A 24,966-nucleotide genomic window follows, 5' to 3' on the forward strand; every position below is an offset into this window, starting at 1 on the left:
GTTACTCGAAATTTTAGACTTAATGGAAATTTCTTATTTCTCCTATAGAAGGAAGGTGGCCGTTCAAATTGGTTGGGTGACCGAGAAGAACCGTTATCAGGGTTTTCATGGAGAGGGGGCTCTGACCCAGAAACCACTGGGATCCAGATCTGGAGTGAGGTTTTCACTGTGGAGAAGCCAGATGGGAAGAAGGTAAGGAAGAAAAAGACTTATAAACTAACAAACACAAGAAAATGAGAACTTTAATGTGTCGCCTGATAATCCAATTAAAAATGATTTTTATCATAATGATATAAATGCATGTTTAAAACTAATTCATGAATATAATTTAAAAGGTCAAAGAGTAACATAAAGCTTCTAACGAAAAATAGCCGTCAGGTGCCCTAGTCCTCCGTCTACTCATTTTCACTTTCCAGAGGCTAATGCTCACAGCTGTTCAGATGTTACTTCTGTCCTTTACACTCTTACTCCTGTAAGCATTCACTCCCCCCACCCCTCCAGCTGTCAGCAGGGCATCTTACCCACCTCATCGAGCCTAGTAAGCTTCAGTTGTAGAGCTTCTCCCCAGGTTTCTTTGTAAGGGTCAGCAGGGGCAAGTCATGTGTCTCCTAAAGTGGAAGAGGGGATTTGGGGTTATGACTGTTTCTTTAACAGACTTTAACCCATTCCTTCTGTTTTTAGCCTCACCCTAAAGCATACCTTCACAGCTGTTTGCGCCTCTCATTTTTGAGTCTTTCCAGGGCTTCAGGTTTCATATCCCCCTTCAGGTTGTTCAGCTTCAGCCGTTTCCTTGATGTTAAGTAATTAAATATTTTGAGAGCTGGACAGTTGATGCATGACTTTTTTTTTTTTAATGTTTACTTACTTACTTACTTACTTACTTACTTATTTATTTGGCTGCGCTGGGTCTTAGTTGCGGCATGCAGGATCTTCGTTGCTGCATGCGGGATCTTTAGTTGCAACATGCGGGATCTAGTTACCTGACCAGGGGTTGAACCTGGACCCCCTGCGTTGGGAGCCAGGAGTCCTAACCACTGGACCACCAGGGAAGTCCCTGATGCATGAACTCTTGATCACTGTTTCCACAGCTTCTATTTTTTCCCTTATAAATTTCCTTATTCTTTTAATGTTTTGTTTCTTTCTCTCTCTCTTTTTTTTTTTTTTTTTTCAGTGAAGTTTCAGGAGAAAGGTATATTGGAAAACCCTTTTTTTTTTTTTTTTAGCATAGATACACATACAGAAATGCATAGCAAAATGGGGAGATTATCACACATTTTTTTTAAGGGTAGAGAATGTAGGAGAATAAGGAGTTTTTGGAATATAACATTAGAAACTTTTGCATGGAAGGATCTTCAGATGTTATTTTTATCCAGCCTTTAATTTTCCAACAGCTTTACTGAAATTTAATTGATGTTCCATTTCTCCCCTCCCAGCTTTTGTCACTATTTTACTTTAATAACATTGTTTTTATTTTTGTTTAAATGGTCAGTTATCTTTTAAAGATATTTAAATAATAAGAAAAAAGCCATATATTTACCCATGCAGTTACCATTAACTGCTCTTCACTTTTTGTGTCCAGATTTTTATCTGTTTTTTGTATTCATTTTTCCTTCAACCTGAAGGACTTCTTTAATATTTCTTGTAGTGCTGCTCTTTTGGTGCAGAATTAGCTTTCTTTCTATGTTTGAAAAGTATTTTGCCTTTGTTTTGAAAATATTTATGCTGGATATAGAATTCTAGGCTGGCAGTTTTGTCTTCCAGTGCCTCAAAGATGTCACTCCCCTGCCTTTTTTTTTTTTTTTTTTTTTTTAAAGATTTAACTTCGGGCTTCCCTGGTGGCACAGTGGTTAAGAATCCACCTGCCAATGCAGGGGACATGGGTTCAAGCCCTGGTCCAGGAAGATCCCACGTGCCGTGGAGCAATGAAGCCTGTGCACCACAACTATTGAGCCTGTGCTCTAGAGCCAGCGAGCCACAACTACTGAGCCCGTGTGCCACAACTACTGAAGCCTGTGCGCCTAGAGCCTGTGCTCCGCAACAAGAGAAAGCCCACACACAGCAACGAAGACCCAACGCAGCCAAAAAAAAAAGATTTAATTTTATTTATTGTTTTGGCTGCGTTGGGTCTTCGTTGCTGCGTGCGGGTTTTCTCTAGTTGCGGCGAGCGGGGGCTACTCTTCGTTGCGGTGCGTGGGCTTCTCATTACAGTGGCTTCTCGTTGCAGAGCACAGGCTCTAGGCGTGCAGGCTTCAGTAGTTGTGGCACATGGGCTCAGTAGTTGTGGCTCGCTAGCTTAGTTGCTCTGCAGCATGTGGGATCTTCCCGGACCAGGGATCGAACCTGTGGCCCCTGCATTGGCAGGTGGATTCTTAACCACTGTGCCACCAGGGAAGTCCCCATGATTAGTCTTGATTGGTCGTTTAGTTTGACAGTATCCTCTTCACAAAACAGCTAAGGTATGGGTAGATGGAGTCTTTTATCATTAGGTTTCAGTGTATTCATGCTAGAAACTTCATTTCATTTGAATTGATCTTTTTTCTGAATAGTGCTTTCTTTTGGTTGAATTTATATCTTATGTATTCAATCACAGTAGTGCATTGGGTATATGAAAATCCATAAATATATAATGTTATTAATGGGTCCTGATATATAAACTATATAAAATGATTTATTATCATTTCTAAGAATAAAAATACTTTTCTAAGTAATAAAAATATTTCTAAGAATAAAAATTTTGATTTGTATTTGTTATCATAAATCTTACTTAAAAATGTTTTTGACTATGGCATTTCTCTTCTTGTATTCAATAGAGCTTCATAGAAAGCTTCCCTTCTGGCCTTTGCAATAACTTTGGTATTGGTAAAGAACTAGGCACTTGCTGATGAATTTACTTATTTTTCTGAACATATTAAACCCTGTCTTCTTTTGGAGCTAGTTATGCACGAGTTTGAAAAGTTTTATTTTTAAATTATATGACTGAAAATTATAGCAAGTTGTATAAGGATTATAAGGTACTATATCTTATTTAACATTTTGCATACATCTAACTTTTAAGGTGGGAACGTTCATTAAGGCTTCATGAAACCTAATTACATAGAGTGAATGATAGCCTAGTTTCTCGTGCTTTCATTTGGCATCTGTGGTGTGGTCTCTGTTTCATAAAGATTGAAATAAATGTTCATTTTATTTTATCATACAACGAGAAAACTCTAGAAATTTGAGAGAAGAATGCAGGCTTGCAGGTAAATGCCAAAAATATCCCACGCCATATGTTTTATTTATTTATTTTTTGATTATGCCTAAGTTTAAACTAAGTCAATTAGTTAATTGACTTAGCCAATCCAAATGACTGGCTTTGAAAGTGAGCTAATTGACTTCAACATTTGGCTGTTTTGATTGTTAGGGTGATTTTCCCCTCTTTTCATACCTTATTGCTTTGTATACCTCTATTTTGTATCATATCACCAGGTGAGAGCAGATAATCTTCTCCAGAAAAGTTCTCTGTTCAAAAATACAAGGCAGCTGAATACTTTATTATTGAAAAAAATTCACGTATTAAGTGGACCTGCGCAGTTCAAACCCCTGTTGTTCAAGGGTCAACTGTAATTGTACTTTTCTGATAGAACCTACGAGCAGGTGCTTGAGCCTCATTTAAATATTACCTGTACTTTTCAATTTCTCCTTGCATGTCTTCCCTTCTCACTTTTACATATTTTGTTTGTGTTTCCTTTTTTTCATAGGTTGCAGTTGTTCTGATGGATACCCAGGGGGCATTTGACAGCCAGTCCACTGTGAAAGATTGTGCTACCATCTTTGCTCTAAGTACCATGACTAGTTCTGTTCAGGTAAGACCATTTGACTAGGAAAAAAGTTTGTAGAAGAAATAAGATGAAGAGAATACATCTAGTTTCAGTTATTGTTCTGTTATCAGCATTCCTATGGTGATATGTAAATGTTCTTTTTAGACTACAGATATAAGTTAAGCTCTTACAAGCTTAAGAAGGAGCCTAAACTATTTTTCCATTTTGGTCATAAATATATGTAGTATATTCCAAGAAAAGTCTGAAAAGTGAAAATCGAAATTATATCATTTACATCATACAGGAAATATAGATTTGGTAAAAATTGAAGAAAACTATATTTTAAAGTATAAAGGAAAGATTATGTGATTTCAACATTATATGCATAGTTTTCAAAAAGACAGCTGTTATTACTGTTTAAACAGACCTCATATTCTTATATGCAGACCTTTAATTGTACAAAGCTTCTGTTCAGTCCTTTAGCCTTATTTGGGATTCATTTGAAGTAAGCTAGACTAGAATAAATCTGGACTTTTGTTTTCTAGATTTATAATTTGTCCCAGAACATTCAGGAAGATGATCTTCAACAGCTACAGGTATATATTTCTCATAAAAATGTTAATATATCATTTAAAAGTTTTAAGACTAAGATAAGTTTTACAACTGAGTAGTTTCAGCCAAAGATTGAAACATGGAGGAAGGCTTGGGGTTCATGGTAATCCTGCATTCTGTATCTGTGGCTGGAGTGGTCAGGGAAGGCCTTAGTGAGTTGAGCTGGGAACCGGAAGAAAGTGGGTGGGTCAGTCCTGCAGATATATTGGGGGGAGGGGTGTGGGGAGTGGTGCAGGGGAGGGGACAGCAGGAAGAAAGACCCTGAGGTGGAATGTGCTTGGTGGGATCCAGGAACAGCAAGGAGGCCAGTGGGTGGGGTTGGAGGGTGAGACGGGAGAAGGCCAAGTGATGAAGTCAGAGAGGCATTCAGCTTCCAGTGATGCCCTGCCTTTGTAGGACTTGGGCTTTTCCTCTGGGTGAGATGAGAGCCATGTTTTGATCAGAGGGGTGATATTATTTGACATATTATGAAAGGATCACCCTGGCTGTTGTGTTTAGAATAGATTTTTAGAGGCACAAGTGTGCATTCAGTGAGACTGGTTATGGAGCTATTGCAATAATTCAGGCGAGGTTAAATAAATTCATATTTATAAAATGCATAGGATCATGTGCCTGGAAAACAGTATGTGCTTAGTAACTGCTAGCCATTACTTATTATACCTATCACTGCTACTGTTATTAGTCATTGTCTCCTCTTCTCCATAGTAGCAGTTCTTTTTTGGGGGGGGCTGCGTTGGGTCTTCGTTGCTGTGTGCGGGCTTTCTCTAGTTGCGGCGAGTGGGGGCTACTCTTCGTTGCAGTGTACGGGCTTCTCATTGCGGTGGCTTCTCTTGTTGCAGAGCACGGGCTCTAGGTGCGCGGGCTTCAGTAGTTGTGGCACACGGGCTCTGCGGTTGTGGCGCACGGGCTTAGTTGCTCCACGGCATGTGGGATCTTCCCAGACCAGGGATTGAACACGTGTTCCCTGCGTTGGCAGGCAGATTCTTAACCACTCTGCCACCAGGGATGTCCCAACAGTAGCAGTTCTTATACACTTTTCCTGTAAAATCCTCTTTATTGAGTATTCCAGAGTTGGATGCAATTTGGCATGCTTCTCTAATTCTACTCCTCCCACCGACATTCAAGAAACATATCAATACCACAGTGGGGGTGTCTTTTATTATAGAAATTACCTTGAATTAGTTCTAATTTCTATTTCTTAAAAAAAAAAGGAGGCCCGCGTACTGCAAAAAAAAAAAAAAAAGGAAATAATTCCTAAATTTTGGTTCTTAATGTTATTATTAGTAGTTACCTGTACTTCATAATTGGTGGTTCTATACCAGTGCCATTGTTCAGTAGTTGAGAGCTGTTGCTCCATAATACATATCCATCAAAACTTGAATTTGACACCTTTTTACCTGAAACTTATTCCTTTCTAAGCTCCTTTTTTTGGAGTGCCTAATTTGTGTGAGGCAGTGGACCAAGTGCTGTAGATACCATAGTATGTGAGGTAGACATGATTCTTTATGGATTTTGTAGTCCAGTCAGTGAGAGGGTACCTAAATGCCTAGGCATGGGTGATGTATTAGGACTACTGTCACAGAGTACCACGACCTGGGTGGCTTAAAACAGTAGAAATGTATCATCTCACAGTTGTGGAAGCTAGAAGTCGGAAATCAAGGGGTTGACGGGGCCACAGTCTCTCCGAGCCTGTGGGGAGAATCCTTTCTTGCCTCTTCCTGGCTTCTAGTGGTTTGTTGGCAATCTTTGGCATTCCTTGGCTTGCAGCTGTAACACTTCAGTCTCTGCCTCTGTCTTCATGTGGCTGTCTTCCCCCTGTGTCTGTGTGTCTTTGTCTTCCCGTTGCATTCTGTTCCCTGTGTTTCTGTTATGTCTTCTTATAAGGACACTAGTCATATTGGATTAAGTCTTACCCTAGTGACTTTATCTTAACTTGAATAATCTGAGAAGACCCTACATCCAATAAGGTCACATTTCACAGGTACCAGGGATTAGGACTTCAGCCTGTTTTTTTTGGGGGTGGGCACAACTCCATAACAGGTGATAAGGATTATGATGCAGTTACATAATTCTCCTTTGATACTCTTCTCAAGAGCTCCACCATCCTCTGGTTCCTCAAACCCAAGAGGTGTTTAAACATGTCTTTCCCGTAATCATTTCAAAACTAAACGTTCCTGATTCTGTTAATTACGCCCTACTGTAGGGGAGGAAAAAATCTTTACTCATCTTAGGTTCTTGGCTGAAGCAGGGATTGAATGGAAGTGCCTGCTTTGATGAAGAGGACTGGGACAGGTGTCAAAGTGCTTGATGAATGATAGGGAATGACCACATGGTTTGCAGATGGATGGCAATAAAGAATGGGGAAAGAGATTATTCTACAGAATGGCGCAAATCCTAAAGGAGTAGGGCTTTTTACCAGAAGATGGAGGATGATGGTTGAGAAGTGATAAAGGGAAGCAGGGAAGTCACCAACTCCACCTTTTGATCTGGAGACACATGGGATGTGAGAGAATAACAGCTGCTACTTCAGATATTTATGGGGAAAATTGTGCCCTCAGGTTTTGTTAAAGCAGGGAGGTAGAAGAAATTCTCAGAGAAGGAGCTGGAATTTTAGGAGAGTGTTCATTGTGGCTCTGAAGTTGCAGGAGAAACAGTGGAAGTGTCTGAGGGTGGGGGAGGGAGGACCAGAGAATTTAGTGGCTGATAGTGCCAGTGCCTTCGACTGTGAAGCTGGAAGGGGGATGTGACTAGGGTTAGGGCACTGGTCAGTGAGAACAGGGATGGTAGGTCGGATGGATTTTACGCTTATGGAGGGTGACCACTGGGCCTAATGGCCAGAGGCCTTGTCTCCTTGGACAAGATTGATTGATGGTAGATTTAGAAATTGAATAAATATAAATTTTATGAAGGAGGCAATAATTTTCTTGTGTACCTGGAAATTCACAAGAATCAACTGGCGAACTATTTAGAACTAAAAAAAAAAAAATTTGGTACCAATCACAAAGTACAAATACAAAAATCTGTAGGCTTTCCTGTCTACCAACATTAACCAGTTTAAAAATGTAATGGAAAACATTTGCTGTAGCAAAATATTAACAACTTGGAATAAATTTAAGGAGACCTATATACAGTGTTGTATGAGGCATATAAAAGATTTAACCACATGCAGGAATACACCTTGTTTCTTCTGTAAATATCTATATTTCATATGTATCTTCTATATGTGGAGCTAACACATGTTTATTGCTTACTCTGTACCAGACACTGCTGTGTATTATATAAATGTTACCTCATATGAGACTGAGTATTATAAAGTTGTTACTTCTTTCCCATTAAACAGAATCATAAAGGTATTCTTTTGGGAACTTGACAGGATTGTTCTGAGATTCCTTTGGAAAGTTAAATTGTAAAACCTCCAAGAATATTACAAGGGGTGGGGGAAATAAGAGAAAACTGACTTAGTACATCTTATAAGGCTATAATTACTGCAACAGGGCACTGGTTCAGGGAAAAATAGATTAATGTGATATATACTTATGATATAGTACATTTTCATATATTTCATTCTACTTAAGAATATATAATACATAAAGGATGGATCAGTCAGTAAATGATGTTAGGATAGTTGCCTATGTATTTAGATACAAAGAAGTTAGATGCCTACCTTGTGCTATATACGAAAATAAATTCCAGATGATTAAATATTTTGATGTAAAAAAAGAACATAAATAACTGGAAAAAATAGGCCAATATACAATATTGAGGGAGAAATTTTTTTAAAAAATAAATTTATTTATTTATTTTTTGCTGCATTGGGTCTTCATTGCTGCACGCGGGCTTTCTCTAGTTGTGGCGAGCAGGGGCTATTCCATGTGGCGCATGGGCTTCTCGTTGCTGTGGCTTCTCTTGCTGCGGAGCACGGGCTCTAGGCACACGAGCTTCAATAGTTGTGACTCGCGGGCTCTAGAGCGCAGGCTCAGTAATTGTGGCGCATGGGCTTAGTTGCTCTGTGGCATGTGGGATCTTCCTGGACCAGGGCTCGAACCTGTGTCTCCTGCATTGGCAGGCAGATTCTTAACCACTGCACCACCAGGGAAGCCCCGAGGGAGAAATTTTTAAAAAAAAAATATTTATTTGCTTATTTATTTGGCTGCATCAGGTCTTAATTATGGCACGTGGGATCTTTTGTTGTGGCTCACGAGCCCTCTAGTTGTGGTGCGAGGGCTCCAGGGCGCGTGGGCTCTGTGGTTTGTGGCATGTGGGGTCTCTAGTTTAGGCATGTGAGATCTTAGTTCCCTGACCAGGGATCGAACTCACATTCCCTGCAGTGGAAGGCAGATTCTTAACCACTAGAGCACCAGGGAAGTCCCGAGGGAGAATTTTTTAACCAAGATGTCAAAGGTAGAAGACAAAAGAAAAAAAGTGGCTAGATTTGATTCCATGTAAATTACAAATCAGGGTTCTGAACAGGAGTTCATTACCTATTAAGTGCTGAGGGAGAGAGATGCCCAGGTATCTGAGGTCCCAGCCTCGGGGATTGGGAAAGGTTTCCTGGTGGAGATACTCCCTTCACTCTGTGCCTTCTTCATAGAGCCTAGAATTAAGCTCTGTAAATGGGTAAGATGATATCTATCATTGTAATACTTTTTCTCCTTTTAAAAGTTAATAATGTATAATATTACTGATGAAATTAGAAATATTATCCTTTCAAAAAATTGGGCACTTTGGATAAGGCTGAAGTCCCCCTCTCCCCCTCCCTAGAGGTAACCACTATGCCTATCAGTTTTGAATATATCCTTTCTATTCTTTCCCTGCGTTCTTTAAACAGGTATGTATCCCTATAGGAAATATATGACATGTGACAACAAGCCCTTATCCAAACGCTTTGAGGCTACATGTGTTTTGGAGTTCAAATTTTTTTGGATTTAAAATTAAAAAAAATTTTTTTAATTTACTTATTTTGCTGCACTGGGTCTTCGTTGTGGCACTTGGGATCTTGGTTGTGGCATGCGGTATCTTTAGTTGCAGCATGCGTGATCTTTAGTTGCAGCACGTGAGATCTTTTAGTTGTGGCATGTTGGCTCTTAGTTGCGGCATGCAGGATCTGGTTCCCTGACCAGGGATCAAATCCATCCCCCCTGCACTGGGGGCATGGAGTCTTAACCACAGGGCCACCAGGGGAGTCCCGTTTTTGGATTTTAGATAGATAATATGGTGCATATATTATAGCATGATGTCTGGGATAGGAATGGGCACTTGGTTAATACCTTCTAATTAAACACATTAATATTTCTGCAGTGAAATGTGTGACCAATTATATGAAATAGGATAAATAAAACCTATTTAAAGCCTTACATCAGTTTAAGGCAGACTTTCCTCCAAATGAGTTTGCTGCTTAACTTGGGGTTTTAGAGCTTTTTGGATTTCAGAATTACAGATAGGAAATCATGGTTGTATATAGTTTTATAGTGTGTGTTTGTCTTTTTTATATATATAGTATTTTAATTTACCAGGTAGTTTTTTTCCCTAATAAATTTTATTTATTTATTTATTTATTTTTGGCTGCATTGGGTCTTCGTCGCTCTGTGTGGGCTTTCTCTAGTTGTGGCGAGTGGGGGTTACTCTTCATTGTGGTGCGCGGGCTTCTCATTGCAGTGGCTTCTCTTGTTGCAGAGCACGGGATCTAGGTGCACGGGCTTCAGTAGTTGTGGTGTGCGGGCCCATGGGCTCTAGAGTTCAGGTTCAGTAGTTGTGGCGTATGGGCTTAGTTGCTCCACGGCATGTGGGATCTTCCCGGACCAGGGATTGAACCTGTGTCCCCTGCATTGGCAGGCGGATTCTTAACTACTGCGCCACCAGGGAAAGCTGTACTTTTTTAAAAAAACATTTTATTTATTTTTAATATGGTTATCTGTATTCATAGTTTAAAAGTCAGTAGTCTTGCAGTGTTCATAATGAGCATCCCTTCTACGTCCCATTCCCTTTCTCCAGAGGCAGCCACTTGTACTCCTTTTGGCTGTGTCTTCTGCTATTTGTGTCTACAGTTTTAAAGAATGTGCTTATATTGTTCCTTCTGGATTTAAAAGACTTAAGTGTTATTTCTTATATAAAATTAGGATTTCTCTCTCTTTACAACTCTCCTACCCCTCACTCAGTTTCCTTTCTCTCATCTTCCCAGTAGTTAACGTTGCAATTTTTGGTTAAAAAAGTATTTGTATTTGCCTTATTATATGGATATATGTATATGTTCTTCATAACTGAGGTGTCTTATATCACTCTTTTCATTAGTTTAGTGTTCTGTGCTTATCAGTAATGCGTCTGCAAAGGAGAGACTCAAAAAATATCTCAGTCTGATCTTAATACTTTAGGTTCTGTTTTATTTTTCCTTGGGGAGGCATGACTTCTTGGCCTGTGTTTTGTTCCTTTAGTCTGGAGTGCTTCGTCTAGACCTGGGGCATAGCCATCATCCTAGTAATTTATTTATTTATTACAATTATTTGTTTATTTGTTTGTTTATTTATTTATTTTGGCTGCGCCAGGTCTTAGTTGTGGCACGTGGGATCTTTGTCGCGGCATGTGGACTTCTTAGTTGCGGCATGCAGAATCTTAGTTGCAGCTTGTGGACTTCTTAGTTGTGTAATGTGAACTCTTAGTTGTGGCACACATGTGGGATCTAGTTCCCCGACCAGGGATTGAACATGGGTCCCCTGCATTGGGAGCATGGAGTCTTACCCACTGGACCACCAGTGCAGTCCCTATTTTCTTTCTTTTAATAAAAAATTATTTTTATTATTTTTGTGTGTGTGTGATAAAAACTTTTAAAACTCTTAGCAACTTTCAAGTATACGGTACAGTATTATTAACTCCAGTTGATCCTTGAACAACATGGAGGGTTAATCTGCATGTAACTTGGCATATTACCCTTAAGTTTCATCCATGTTGCCACAGATGACAAGGTTTCCTTCTTTTTAAAGACTGAAAAAAATTCCCCTGTGGTATATATAATCCATTATGTATATATGTATAATATATATAACATTTTTCTTATCTGTTCTTCCATTGACAGACACTTAGATTGTTAGATTGTTTCTGTATTTTAGCTATTGTGAATAATGCTGCTATGAACATGGGAGTGCTGATATCTATTTGAAATATTGGTTTTGTTTCCTTTGGATATATACCAAGAAGTTGGATTGCTGGATCATATGGTAGTTCTCAGTAGCTGTTGTGTTGCATAAGTTCTTCATATATTTTGGATATTAACCTCTTATCTGACATATGATTTGGAAATATTTTCTCCCATTCGGTACATTGCCTTTTCATTTTGTTGATGGTTTCTTTTGCTGTGCAGAAGCTATTTAGTTTGATGTAGTTCACTTGTTTATTTTTGCTTTTGTTGCCTTTGCTTTTGGTGTCAAATCCAAAGATTGCCAATACCTATGTCAAGGAACTTACCACCTATGTTTTCTTCTAGGATTTTTATGGTCTCAGGTTTTACATTCAAGTCTTTGATCCATTTTGAGTGAATTTTTGTGTATGGTGTAATATAGTAGTCTAGTTACATTCTTTTGCATGTAGCTGTCCAGTTTTCTCAACACCATTTATTGAAGAGACTCTCCTTTCCCCATTGTGTATTCTTGTCCCCCTTTTCCAAAATTAATTGACCATGTATATGAGGGTTTATTTCTGGGCTCTCTATTCTGTTCCATTGATCTGTGTGTCTGTTTTTATATCAGTACTGTACTGTTTTGATTACTATAGTTTTGTAATATAGTTTGAAACCAGGGCCGGGCAATTTCTTTTCGATTCCTTTCTCAGTTGGATCCCATTTAATCTTTTGTTTATTCTGTCCATCATTGTATGCATTCTCCAGTAGCTTCCTGAGAAAGGCTGCATAGGAGATAACATTTTTGAGGTCTAATAAATCTGAGCATGTGTTAATTTTATCCTAGAATTACAGGAAATAATTTTGTTTTAGAATTGAAGGCATCGTTTCATTACTTTCCAGCTTCCAGTGTCTCTGCTGAAGTCCCACATCATCTGATTCCTTTGAATATGACCTTTTTGTTTCTCTCTGATGCTTTTAAGATCTTCTGATTCTTGGCATGAATTTTCATGGTTATATACCTTAGTGTGGGCTTTTTCTTCATTCTTGGTACACTCATATCCTCAGAAAGATAAGACATTGCAACTGTTGCAACCAAGAAATAACAGGATGCTGGTATAAAGCAACCTTCAGAAAACCAGAAAGAGCTCCTGGAAATTACAACTATGACAGCAAAAATGGAAAATTCCGTACAGGAGGAGTTAGAAGGTGAATTGGAGAAAATTCTCCTAACAGGTTGACTAAAAAGACAGAGTAGAAATCAGTAGCAGGGGAGGTAGTGGAGCATCGAGAGAAGAGGAGAGGAGAGGAGAGAGACAGAGCGGGGAGCAGAGAGAAGGGAAAGGGGAGGAAGAGAGGAGAGGGAGAGGTGGAGGGGAGGGGAAGAGGAGGGCACTGAAAAATAGGAAAATTTGAGGATCAATTCAGGAGAGGTTTAACATGTTGGTAATCGATATTAGTAAAACAGAACACAGAAAATGGAGGGAAAGAAATTACAAAAGGATTAAATGATGTTCTAGAATTGAAAGACATGAGTTTTTGTCTTCCCTACTAGAAGCTTTTCTTAAAGGAGTGGTGGTCCCTGGTCATCTGTATTTGAGAGTGAGCCACTAAAATACCAACTGGTAGCTTTTGGTAAGAGAGTGGGCCTTTTGTACTGGTTTGGATCACCAGTGAGATCACTGGGCAAGATTATTTAGTTATTTTGTTGCAGCCCCTAAATGTCAGTGTTTGCAGACTATTATTCTTGGGTTGTCAGTTTCTCCAGAGACATCTTTAAACTCCTGTGTGGGTAGGTAAAGCTTGCTGTGGCTCCAGCAGGGTGAGAGGCCCAAGGAGTCTCACTGTGGCACATGTAGACCTGACTTAAGTACCTGTTTCCAGTAAGGTAGGGGACTTACTCCCATCTTCAGCTGAGTTTGGTTTCAAAGTCTAAATTCTTTTTGGTTCACTTCCCATCTTCTGTGGGGGCAGGAAGGGGATTGGAGCTGGGGGAGGGGGCAGGACCTGGGAGTGTCGGCGATCCCTCAGAAGGCTTCCAGCCATTTCCCAGCTCCCTCACACCCTCCTTCAGGGTGACCGGTGCTTCTAATTTCTGAGCCTTTCAGAGATTCTGCTGAAAGACTCTGCTTGTTTCTTTCTGGCCCCTGCCTCACAGATTTCTTAGCAGGGCAGAGAAAGCCAAAACCCGAGACAGTTCTCATTTGTTTTCCTTCCAGAGTTTTTGTGACAACTCCTCTTTTTCATATCATTTCTGATCCTCTCTGTCCTGTGAGTTTACAATTTTTAAACTTCGTTTTGCTTTACTTTTTAGTGAGGCTTCATGAAGAAATAGAGGTAAATGTATGTGTAAACCCTGTCTTTAAAGAATTCGTTCATTGGGTCATTTGAATGGCATGCATCCTACAGGCCCAGTACATGCTACCGTTGCTGCTGGAGGTCCCGTAGTGCACAGAACAGACAAACGTCCTTGCCCTCACGAAGTTTAAATGCTAGTAGTGAAGACAGACACTAATCACGATAAATAAAGGTATATTACGTTAGGTAGTGAGACAGGTGAAGGAGAAAAATTTCACAAGGACATGGGGTAGGAAATATTATGCGGAAAACTGTAATCTTAGGTAGATGGCCATGGGAGGTTTCACTGAGAAGAAGTCATTGGAGTAAAGACCTGAAGAAGTGAGGGAGCTGATTGGGCAGATGTTTGGGGGAGGAACACGGCAGGCAGAAGGAGGAGTGAAAACAAAGGCCCTGAGGCAGCATTGCGCCCGCAGGCTTGAGGAGCATCACGGAGGGCCAGTGTCACTGGATCACACTGTAGGGACTGGCTTTTATCCTGAACGAGCTTGGAGGGTTTTGAGCAGAGGTATGACGTGGTCTGACTAACCTTGTGTATGACAGAGCCACCGTGGCCGCTGTAGTGAGAAGAGTCTGGTGGCGGGGGGGGCAAGGGCTGACGCAAGAGAAGCTAGTGCAGCCACGTGGAAGTTGTGAGTGGTTGGATTTTGGGTTTGCTAATGAATTGGGATGAGGGGTGTGAGAGAGGGAATAGTCAAGATTATTTTAAGGTTCATGACTCCTGTGGGCTTTTGAAACTGTAGAATTTTGGTCTCAGATAAGTATTATTCAGTCTGTTAAATGAATTATTTGCTATAGAATAGCCATAGAAATACTTTATGTAATATTGCCTTACAAACCATAACTCTTCTTTTTTCAAGCTCTTCACAGAATATGGTCGTCTGGCGATGGATGAAATTTTCCAAAAACCCTTCCAGGTAGAATATTAACTATAAATATTTAAGTCATATCTTTGTTTTAGTTCAGAGATGAGCAAACTACAATCCACAGGCCAGATCTGGCCAGCTGCCTGCTTTCATATGACCTGTGAGTTAGGAATGTTTTTTTTTTACATTTTTAAATGGCTGAAAAAAATCAAAGGAGGAATAATATTTCATGACATATGTAAGTTATTTGAAATTTAAATGTCAGTGTCCACAGTGAAAGTTTTATTGGAACACAGCTACACTCATTTGTATTGTCCGTGGCTGCTTCTTGCTACAGCAGCCTGAAATATTTACTCTGTGGCCCTTTACAGAAAGTTTGCTGACCCTTGCTTTAGCTAATTGTTTTATGAGGGTAAGAATGCATAGTAGCCTCGGTAAGATTAGAGGATCTCTAAGTATTATTGTTTTAGTTTGCTTTGCCTTTCTGACATTAAAAGTAGATCTCAGGGCTTCCCTGGTGGTGCAGTGGTTGAGAGTCCACCTGCCGATGCAGGGGACACGGGTTTGTGTCCCGGTCCGGGAAGATCCCACATGCCACGGAGTGGCTAGGCCCGTGAGCCATGGCCGCTGAGCCTACGCGTCCGGAGCCTGTGCTCCGCAACGGGAGAGGCCACAACAGTGAGAGGCCCGCGTACCGCAAAAAAAAAAAAAAAAAAGTAGATCTCATTTTATGAGTAGCTAGTGCCATATGTTTTTCTTGTTCTCCACCATATTCCTCATACTTGCATTTCGAGCAGAGCCCTGAATTTAACATTTTCTCATCAGTCTCTTCCTATTAACCCATGAGAACAAAAATATCAGATGGGATATTGACCTCACATATGGTTTATACATGTTCTGCTAGTGTTTATAAGGTTTCTAAGACATTACAGAGTAGATAAATCCTTTGGCACATTTTCTTGCCCCCTTTGAAGAAGCTGGCATTATGCAAAGAAGTATTTGAATGGTTATTTTGAAAATACATTTATGCAGTATTATAATACATTCTGCTCTCTTTCTAAACAGACACTGATGTTTCTGGTTCGAGACTGGAGTTTCCCTTATGAATACAACTATGGACTACAGGGAGGAATGTCATTTTTGGAAAAGCGTCTACAGGTAAATAGAAATATAATCTTCTGAGGAATTACCTGAACTAGTGATAACTTTCTCATTTGCCTTTAGCTATTGTATTTAAAGGACATCATGGAAAATTACCTTTTGTGTTGAACATTCCGGAATATTAGCACACAATAATATTATTTATGGTAAGATTAGAGAACCCATATATATAACTCACAGGGATTGGAGAGCAGAACCCCGTGCAAAAGCCCAAGCTTTGATTGCAATTTCCGTTGCACATTTTACATGTGGGTCCATATGTGCCTTTTGTTTCTGGTGTGGATACAAACAGGCTTCAAAACACAGAAGTCAGGATTCCCTGGTGACACAGTGGTTGAGAATCCGCCTGCCAGTACAGGGGACACGGGTTCGATCCCTGGTCCGGGAAGAGCCCGCATGCTGTGGAGCAGCTAAGCCCATGCACCACAAGTACTGAGCCTGCGCTTAGAGCCTACAAGCCACAACTACTGAAGCCCGCGTGCCTAGAGCCCATGCTCTGCAACAAGAGAAGCCACCTCAATGAGAAGCCCGGGAACCGCAACGAAGAGTAACCCCCACTCGCCGCAACCAGAGAAAAAGCCCGCGCTCAGCAATGAAGACCCAACGCAGCCAGAAACAATAAATAAATAAAATAAAAATAATAAAATAAATTTATTAAAAAAGCAAAAACAAAAAAAAAACACAGGAGGCCTCTGTCAATCACTGCTAATTGGTTAGACCCTGCTTCATGCCCACAAACCTTCCCTTATTCTTCCTCAGTCTTGTGCAGTATTCCTATTTAAGAAACTCTTTAGTTGCTGTTCTTTGATAGCTTTAGGAGCCAAGCCATGGTTAATCGATTTTATGCATTTATTGCTTCTTAGGGTTCTGAGTTTTCTCATTGGAAAACACCTAGGCCACTACGATCCATTAGAATTGGGAAGTCTTTCCTTTGTCATATACTAGTGGTTGCTGGTGAGGAAAATCAAATGGTCTTTTGTAAATTGTCAGCCTTTATTGGCAGGTGAAGGAACATCAACATGAAGAAATTCAGAATGTCCGAAATCACATTCACTCATGTTTCTCCAGTGTCACCTGTTTTCTGCTACCACATCCAGGGCTCCAGGTCGCGACAAGCCCTGACTTTGATGGCAAATTGAAAGGTGTGTTTCAAATGATGTTATTTTATACATGTGATTTTATGTTTGGAATTAAATAGTGACCAGAAAATATCAATTGTGAATAGTAAATGCTAAAGAGAAATAGTATGTTCTCTTAGAAAGAATAGTATTTAGAATCTAGTTCAGTTTTTGCTCCTGCCTTACTGTGACCATAGTTTCTCCATCTGAAATGGTTGTGGTAATACCCATTAATGATCTTTCTAAGAGAGATGTTATGTTTACTGGTTTACAAGAGATAAAAGTGCTAAAAAAGGGAAAACTTATCATTAGCTCATTTTTATGATGTGAAATTAAATTCCCAAACAAAGTAGCATGATGCATGGCATGGCTATTGTTTTCATCTTATTTGTGATTATAGCAAAACTTGATGCTGGGTCATGAGTTAATATCAGGAAGTGCTGACTAGACGGTAACTTAGAGAAATCAGAGGTGGGACACTTGGGTTCCATTATCTTATTTTTGTTCCTTTTTCACTGAGACCTTGAGTCATTTAATGGCTAGTCCTCAGTTTACACATGTGTTAACCTAAGTGCTTTTGTTTATAAACTTATCTGAACTTCTTAGGTTCCGAGTAAAGTAGAAATAATAATAGCTGCCGTTTTTAGAGGCCGGCTGTGTTCCCAACTGTCAGTCTCTCCAGGCTGCTATGACAAAATACCATTGACTGGGTGGTTTATAAGCAACAGAAATTCATTTCTCACCGTTCTGGAGGCTGGAAATCCAAGATCTGAGTGCTAGCATGGTTGGGTGAGGGTTCTCTTTCTGGTCTCAAGAGTTCTGATTGTAGGATCTCTTTCATAGGAGCACTAATCCCATTCTTGAGGGCTTCACCTTCATGACCTAATCACTTCCCAAAGGCCCCACCTACTAATACCATCACCTTTAGGGGTTAGGATTTCAACCATATGAGTTTTAGGGGCACACAGACATTCAGACAATAGCACCAGCACTGTGCTCATTACTTTTATACTTTATGTTCCCAGTAATTCCATGGAGTTGGTATTTCCTTTATCTTAAAAATGAAGAAGCTGGCTTAGGAAAGTTAAGTAACTTGCTCAAAGTACTCAGCTAGTAAGTAGTGGGGCAGAGATTCACGTCCCCGGCCTTCTTGCCTCAAAGCCTTAACTGTGCTAACCTAGAAGTTCTGTTATATTGGGGAAGTCATTTAGAGGATATATACTGTTTAGTTAGTAGGAGAACTTGCCTTTTGAAGTGGGAATTTTTCATAGCCTCATATTAAATGTAAAATGCATCTTTTTCAGTTTATTTGGCTCAGTTGATTCAAGAAAGTTAATATGCTTGTTCAACCTAAGATTTACATTCCAGCTGGTCTTAATATTGCAAAAGAAACCGAGTTTGAGAGACCTACCTTTACCTTCTATTTGTTACCTGTGATATTTTTATGTGGTTGGCAGCTTTCCTGAGCAGGAAACTTCCACAGCTTATTAGTTGGCAATTCAGAAATCCAAGGTTGGGGCCTGGCTTTGGAGAGAAATCTGCTTAGGCAACACTTTGTGAGTTAGGTAGGAGAGAAAGTTGAGTGTGTAAGTGATGTGTCCTTTTAGGGTTATAACGTTCCATTATTAGACATACTTTTACCAAACCTAAGCTCTGGTTTGTTCATCACTGGTAGGGAAGGTGTCCAGTGGAATTCTTTTTTTTTTTTAAGTACTTGATTTTCATTTGAATTAAAAAAATTATTCATTCATTCATTCATGCTGCACCAGGTCTTAGTTGCAGCATGCGAACTCTAGTTGTGGCATGCATGCGGGATCTAGTTCCCCAACCAGGGATCGAACCTGGGTCCCCTGCATTGGGAGTGCAGAGTCTTACCCATTGGGCCACCAGGGAAGGCCCCCAGTGGAATTCTCAACTGAGGATGTTTAGGAGAGGGTCGGTTAGAATGACTCTTCATGCCTTTCCTCTTGTCTTAGGGTGGTCTCAGGTTATCGGGCATAAACATGCAGAATGACATTCCTCTGTATTATTAAACATTTAAATATTTCAGAACATTCTTTTTTTAAAATTTCTTTATTTTTGGTTGTGTTGGGTCTTCATTGCTGTGCGTGGGCTTTCTCTAGTTGCGGGGAGCATGGGCTACTTTTTGTTGCGGTGCACGGGCTTCTCATTGCGGTGGCTTCTCTTGTTGCAGAGCATGGGCTCTAGGCGCACAGGCTTCAGTAGTTGCGGCACGCAGGCTCAGTAGTTGTGGCTCACAGGCTCTGGAGTGCAGGCTCAGTAGTTGTGGTGCATGGGCTTGGTTGCTCCGCGGCATGTGGGATCTTCCTGGACCAGGGATCTAACTCGTGTCCCCTGCGTTGGCATGCAGATTCTCAACCACTGAGCCACCAGGGAAGCCCCCAGAACATTCTGTTTTAAAATTCATTTTTATCATGGTATTCCAGGAAATAGGAAGAGCTTTTTAAAGTTCTGTAACCCTGACTTTTGAAATTTTGTATTGCAATACAATATATAATGCATATTGTAATACAATATGCATATTGTATTAGTTTCTTAGGACTGCTGTAACAAAGTGCCACAAACGGGGTGGCTTAAGAAAAGAAATTCATTCCCTAACAGCTCAGGAGACCAGAATTCCGAAAATAAGGTGTTGGCAGGGTAGATTCCTTCTGGAGGCTCTGAGGGGGAATCTGTCCTGTGTTTGTCTTGGTGGTTGCTGGCAATCCTTGGCATTCCTTGGCTTTTAGTTTCAGCATTCTGATTTCTGTCTCTGTGGTCACATGGCCACCTTCTCTCTGTGTTCTCTCTTCTTACAAGGACACTGCTCTTTGAATTTAGGTCCCACCCATATCCAGTATGATCTCAACTTAACTAATTACATCTGTAAAGACTCTATTTTTAAATAAGGCCCCATTCTGAGATTCCAGTGGACATGCATTTTAGGAGGGGGGACACTGCTCAACCCCATACACATACTTACAGATATGAAAGGTTTATTACTAAATATTAAGTGTGGTAAGTTTCATATTATATTTATAAAATAGGGAATAAATTCTATATAAGCAAACTTTAGTCTCATAATTATGTACTATTTGCTTCCCTCATGCATGATTGAACTATAAAACACATTTATAGGGTTAAAAATTTTCCTTTGCTACATGAAAGGCAAGTCCCAAAGGAAGAAATACAAATGGTTAAGACATATTCATGAAAATATGTGTTGCATAACAGTAATCAAGAAAGTGCAAATGTGTTGGTACACAGTCTTTATGTGACAGTATCAACATTTTAAATGTTCCCGTCTTTTCATCCACTGTTTCACTTTTAGGAAATTACCCTAAGGGACTATCCATATGTAAGTAGATAAAAATATGTGGACAAGAATAATACTACTGTGGCATTATTATTATAATAGTGAATAATTGGAAACAACCCAAATATGTATTTTTGAGGAATTGGTTAAATTATGGTACATCACACAAAGGAATGAAAAGAAGTCATTTAAAAGGATAAGATAGATAAATGGATCTATCTGTATTTACATAGAAAGATATTCATGATACGTTATTAAATGTAAAAAGATTGCAGAGTAGCATATATTGTAAGGATCCTAATTATTGAAAAATATGTACATATAAGGATGTTTTTAAAAGGAAAGATTTGAAAAATAAAAATTTCCTTTTTTTTTTTTTTTTTTCTTTTTGCGGTATGTGGGCCTCTCACTGTTGTGGCCTCTCCCGTTGCGGAGCACAGGCTCCGGATGCGCAGGCCCAGCGGCCATGGCTCACGGGCCCAGCCGCTCCGCGGCATATGGGATCCTCCCAGACCGGGGCACGAACCCGTATCCCCTGCATCGGCAGGCGGACTCTTAACCACTGCGCCACCAGGGAGGCCCAAAAATTTCCTTTTTTATTTCACTTTAAAAATATGTTAATACTAGTTTGCCCTGGGACTTCCTTGGCGGTACAGTGGTTGAGAATCTGCTTTCCAATGCAGGGGATGCGGGTTCGATCCCTGGTCGGGGAACTAAGATCCCACATGCTGCGGGGCAACTAAGCCCCTGTACCCCAGCTACTGAGCCTGCGCACCACAACTAGGGAGCCCATGCGCTGCAGTGAAAGATCCCGTATGCTGCAACGAAGATCCTGTGTGCTGCAACTAATACCCGAGCAACCAAATAAACAAATAAATAGTAAATAAAATTTTTAAAAAACCTTAGAAAAAAATATATTAGTTTGCCCTTGTGTGTCTATTTAGGGAACTATAGTCATTAGGATTGTTCGTGAAGAATTCTTGTTAGCTCTGCAAAGATGTATGTACTTTTTAGCTTTGGAGTTGGGTAGTTTGTAATTTTAGGGAACCTTTTAAACAAGATATTGAAGGGTTTTGAGTGAAGAGTAAATTTAGGATGCTACATTGCAAATAGTAGGTGACTTGTGAATATTTGGCAAGTGCTTGATTGAGAACCTCATAAACTTCATTGTGGGGGGGGATCTTTAAGTAGAGCTGACACATTTCTCAGAGTTAGAAAAATACCTAGACATTTCAATATATTTTCTCATGTATATTCTTGTACAGTGACTTGGTTGAGGTTCTGTAGCCCTGCCCCATATAACCTGGGCAAGACACCATTACCCTGAGAATGTTATGTTTAATCCAGAAAAGGATCTTTATGTAGTTTCTGTAGGACATTTAAATTGATTAAGAACTACATTCTGTGGCTTCCCTGGTGGCGCAGTGGTTGAGAGTCCGCCTGCCGATGCAGGGGATATGGGTTCGTGCCCCGGTCAGGGAAGATCCCACATGCTGCGGAGCAGCTGGGTCCGTGAGCCATGGCTGCTGAGCCTGCATGTCCTGAGCCTGTGCTCCGCAACGGGAGAGGCCACAACAGTGAGAGGCCCGTGTACCACACACACACAAAAAAACTACATTCTGAAGCTATTTTCTGCAAATGTTCCCCTAAGTACTTTAGGGATTGTTTTAGTGGTTTTATTTTATTTTTTTTAAAAAAAGAATAACCATTTATTCAGAGGTGAACACCTGCCAGACAGTCTTAGTTTTGGTATAATCAGTGCTGAGCTGCTGTTCCTACAATAGTTAGCTAGGAGATGAGCTCATTTTTGAGACTCCTTTTCAACCGACACAGGACGACTGTCTTCACCATAAAGAAATCTGTCTTCCTTTTCACTAGGGCAGAGAGACCTAATACAGTAACTACTGAATTGTTTAGAAATTAAACAGAAGAGATTGTAAGGAGCAGTCTTCTTGGATGCCATGAGATTCTGAGATTGTCTCAGTCGTGAGACAGTTCTTGTCTGTTCTGAGTCTAAAACTCATATTTTGGTACAGCCTTCATAGAAACATTAATAGCTGAGGGTCTATGAAATCTGTGTAAAAACATGGATAATACAGTCTGTGGTGTCTAGATCCTGCTGCGTCTTTTGTGAAATAATTGCTGAAGCTCTCATTCTTTCAGTGTGATGAATGTTGAAACCATAAAAAAATTTTTTTTTCTGAATAGGTAATGCACTCACATGTTTAAAATCCCAGAAAAGATTAAGAAGTATTTAGTGAAAAGTCTCTCTTCTATTTTTGTAGGCTTCCAGAGTTTCTTTTAGTATATGCAAAGCAAATATAAATATACATGGGATAGCATTTTATGTACCCTATGTGTTTTTCACTCCAAGGTTATGAAGAATTTGTCCCACTTTTTTTTCTTGAAATTTTGTGGTTCCATTTTTCACATTATAATTTATGATCCAGTTTGGATCCAGCTTATTTTCTGAATGGGCACCTATTTGTCTCAACACTATTTGTTGGAGAGTCCAACTTTCCCCCACTGGTTGAAATGTCACCTTTATCAAATGTTAAGCCACTAATCAATGTGTAATATAGGGATCAATCCTTTTTTTTTTTTTAGCGGTACGCAGGCCTGTCACTGTTGTGGCCTCTCCCGTTGTGGAGCACAGGCTCCGGACGTGCAGGCCCAGTGGCCATGGTTCACGGGCCCAGCCGCTCCGTGGCAAGTGGGATCCTCCCAGACCGGGGCACGAACCCATATCCCCTGCATCGGCAGGCGGATTCTCAACCACTGCGCCACCAGGGAAGCCCGATCAATCCCTTTTTAAAGTTGATATAGGCCATATTTTGGCGCCATCCTGAAAAGACTATAGAATTAAGAGTATTTAGATGGAGATTGGTACCCATTTACTTAGGTAGGACATTGAAAAACTTAAAAAAATTTTTGATGTCAAGAGACCTTATGATTGATTAGTTATTTAAGATGGGGTGGAAATCAGTGATTAGAAGTATATGTTATTATTTAGAGAAAAATCTCGTGTAGATTTCAATTTAGGAGCCATAAATAAATTCTAATTACAAAATTTAAAGCATGGAGGAAAAGTAAATTTTATTAGACTTCTGGAATTGGGGAAGGACTCTTTAAAATTAGAAAGAATAAAAGAAATTATCTAGGAAAAGTGCTGTAGTTTTGAATACATAATAATCTTATGTATATTTACAAAAAGGCAAACAAACTGGAGAAAATATTTTAGTTATCATGGTACACATAAGGATAACATTTATTTACTTGCTGAAGAGTGACTGTATTCTAAGATAAAGGCCCTAATAAATAGTTCACTGAAAAGGAAATCAGCTGATGAACAAATATGGGAGAAAGTTTGGCCTAACTAGTAATAGAAGAAATAAAAGCAAATTAAAATAATGACCTACCATTAAATTTTTAAATATGCTATTAGATATCCAAAGGAAAGCATAAGTATTACATGTAAGAAAGGATACACGTAATGTATATATGTAAGGTATGAAACATAATTTAATGAACATCATCAACCCACTACCCAACTTAACTATCTAGAACTACAATTGGCAAACTTTTTCTGTAAAAAGTTCTGACTAAATAGTAAATATTTTAGACTTTGTGGGCCTTACAACTTCTCCGCTCTGCTGTTGTAGCAAGAAAGCAGCCATAGACAATTGTATTAATGAATGTACATGGTTGTATTCCAATAAAACTTTCTTTACAAATATAGTTCGCAGGTCGTATTTGGCCCAAGGGCTGTAGCTTTCCAGAACTACAGAACATTACAAGTACTATTTTCTATACCTATATGCTTCTTCCCATCTCCCTGCCTCTCCACAGAAATAACCACTATTGTAAAATTTGCTTTTTCTGTCCTTGAATTAAAAAAAAGTAATTACTTGTGTTTGGTTCATGTAACAGTCTATTGCTAAGTTTCTTTAATTTTGAACTTTATAAAAATATAAGATGTGGCCAACCTGAATTTTTACTGAGCATTTTATTCTTAAGCTTAAGGTTATCTGTATTATTATTATTATTATTATTTTTTTTTTTGTGGTACGCGGGCCTCTCACTGTTGTGGCCTCTCCCGTTGCGGAGCACAGGCTCCGGATGCGCAGGCCCAGCGGCCATGGCTCACGGGCCCAGCCGCTCCGCGGCATATGGGATCCTCCCGGACCGGGGCACGAACCCGTATCCCCTGCATCGGCAGGCGGACTCTCAACCACTGCGCCACCAGGGAGGCCCTATCTGTATTATTGCATGTAGTTGTAATTCATTCAGTTTCATTGTAGTATAATAGTGCCTTCTGTGAATATAACAGTTTATTCTCAATAGTTTTCTCCAGTTTTTTGCTATTATGAACAATGCTGCTATGAACATTCTTGTATGTGTGGATATATGGGAATTTCCCAAGGGTATGTGCTTAAAAGCGGGATTGACGGATATTGGAATATGTAATACAGCTTCGCCTTTACTAGATAATGCCAAATTGTTTTCCAAAATTCTTGTTCCAGTTTATAGTCCCTTCATCGGTGTTTATAAAAATTCCCATTGATCCATATCCTTGGCAACACTTGGTATTATCAGGCATCTTAGTTTTGCTAAGTTAGTGATATAAAAT

The 24,966-nt window shown here is 39.8% G+C and overlaps 1 protein-coding gene across 1 annotated transcript in view; it reads left to right on the plus strand.

Annotated features, from left to right (window-relative positions):
* Positions 1–24,966, plus strand: part of ATL3 (atlastin GTPase 3) — a 52,056-nt gene that overhangs the window by 13,329 nt on the left and 13,761 nt on the right. The window contains exons 3-8 of the mRNA XM_060103066.1: positions 49–192; positions 3,741–3,845; positions 4,346–4,396; positions 14,736–14,792; positions 15,807–15,899; positions 16,906–17,044. Of these exons, the coding sequence (XP_059959049.1) occupies positions 49–192; positions 3,741–3,845; positions 4,346–4,396; positions 14,736–14,792; positions 15,807–15,899; positions 16,906–17,044 (589 nt within the window). The remainder of the gene's footprint in view (positions 1–48; positions 193–3,740; positions 3,846–4,345; positions 4,397–14,735; positions 14,793–15,806; positions 15,900–16,905; positions 17,045–24,966) is intronic.

The sequence above is a fragment of the Mesoplodon densirostris genome, chromosome 7 (genome assembly GCF_025265405.1).
Source record: "Mesoplodon densirostris isolate mMesDen1 chromosome 7, mMesDen1 primary haplotype, whole genome shotgun sequence".
NCBI classification, from domain to species: domain Eukaryota; kingdom Metazoa; phylum Chordata; class Mammalia; order Artiodactyla; family Ziphiidae; genus Mesoplodon; species Mesoplodon densirostris.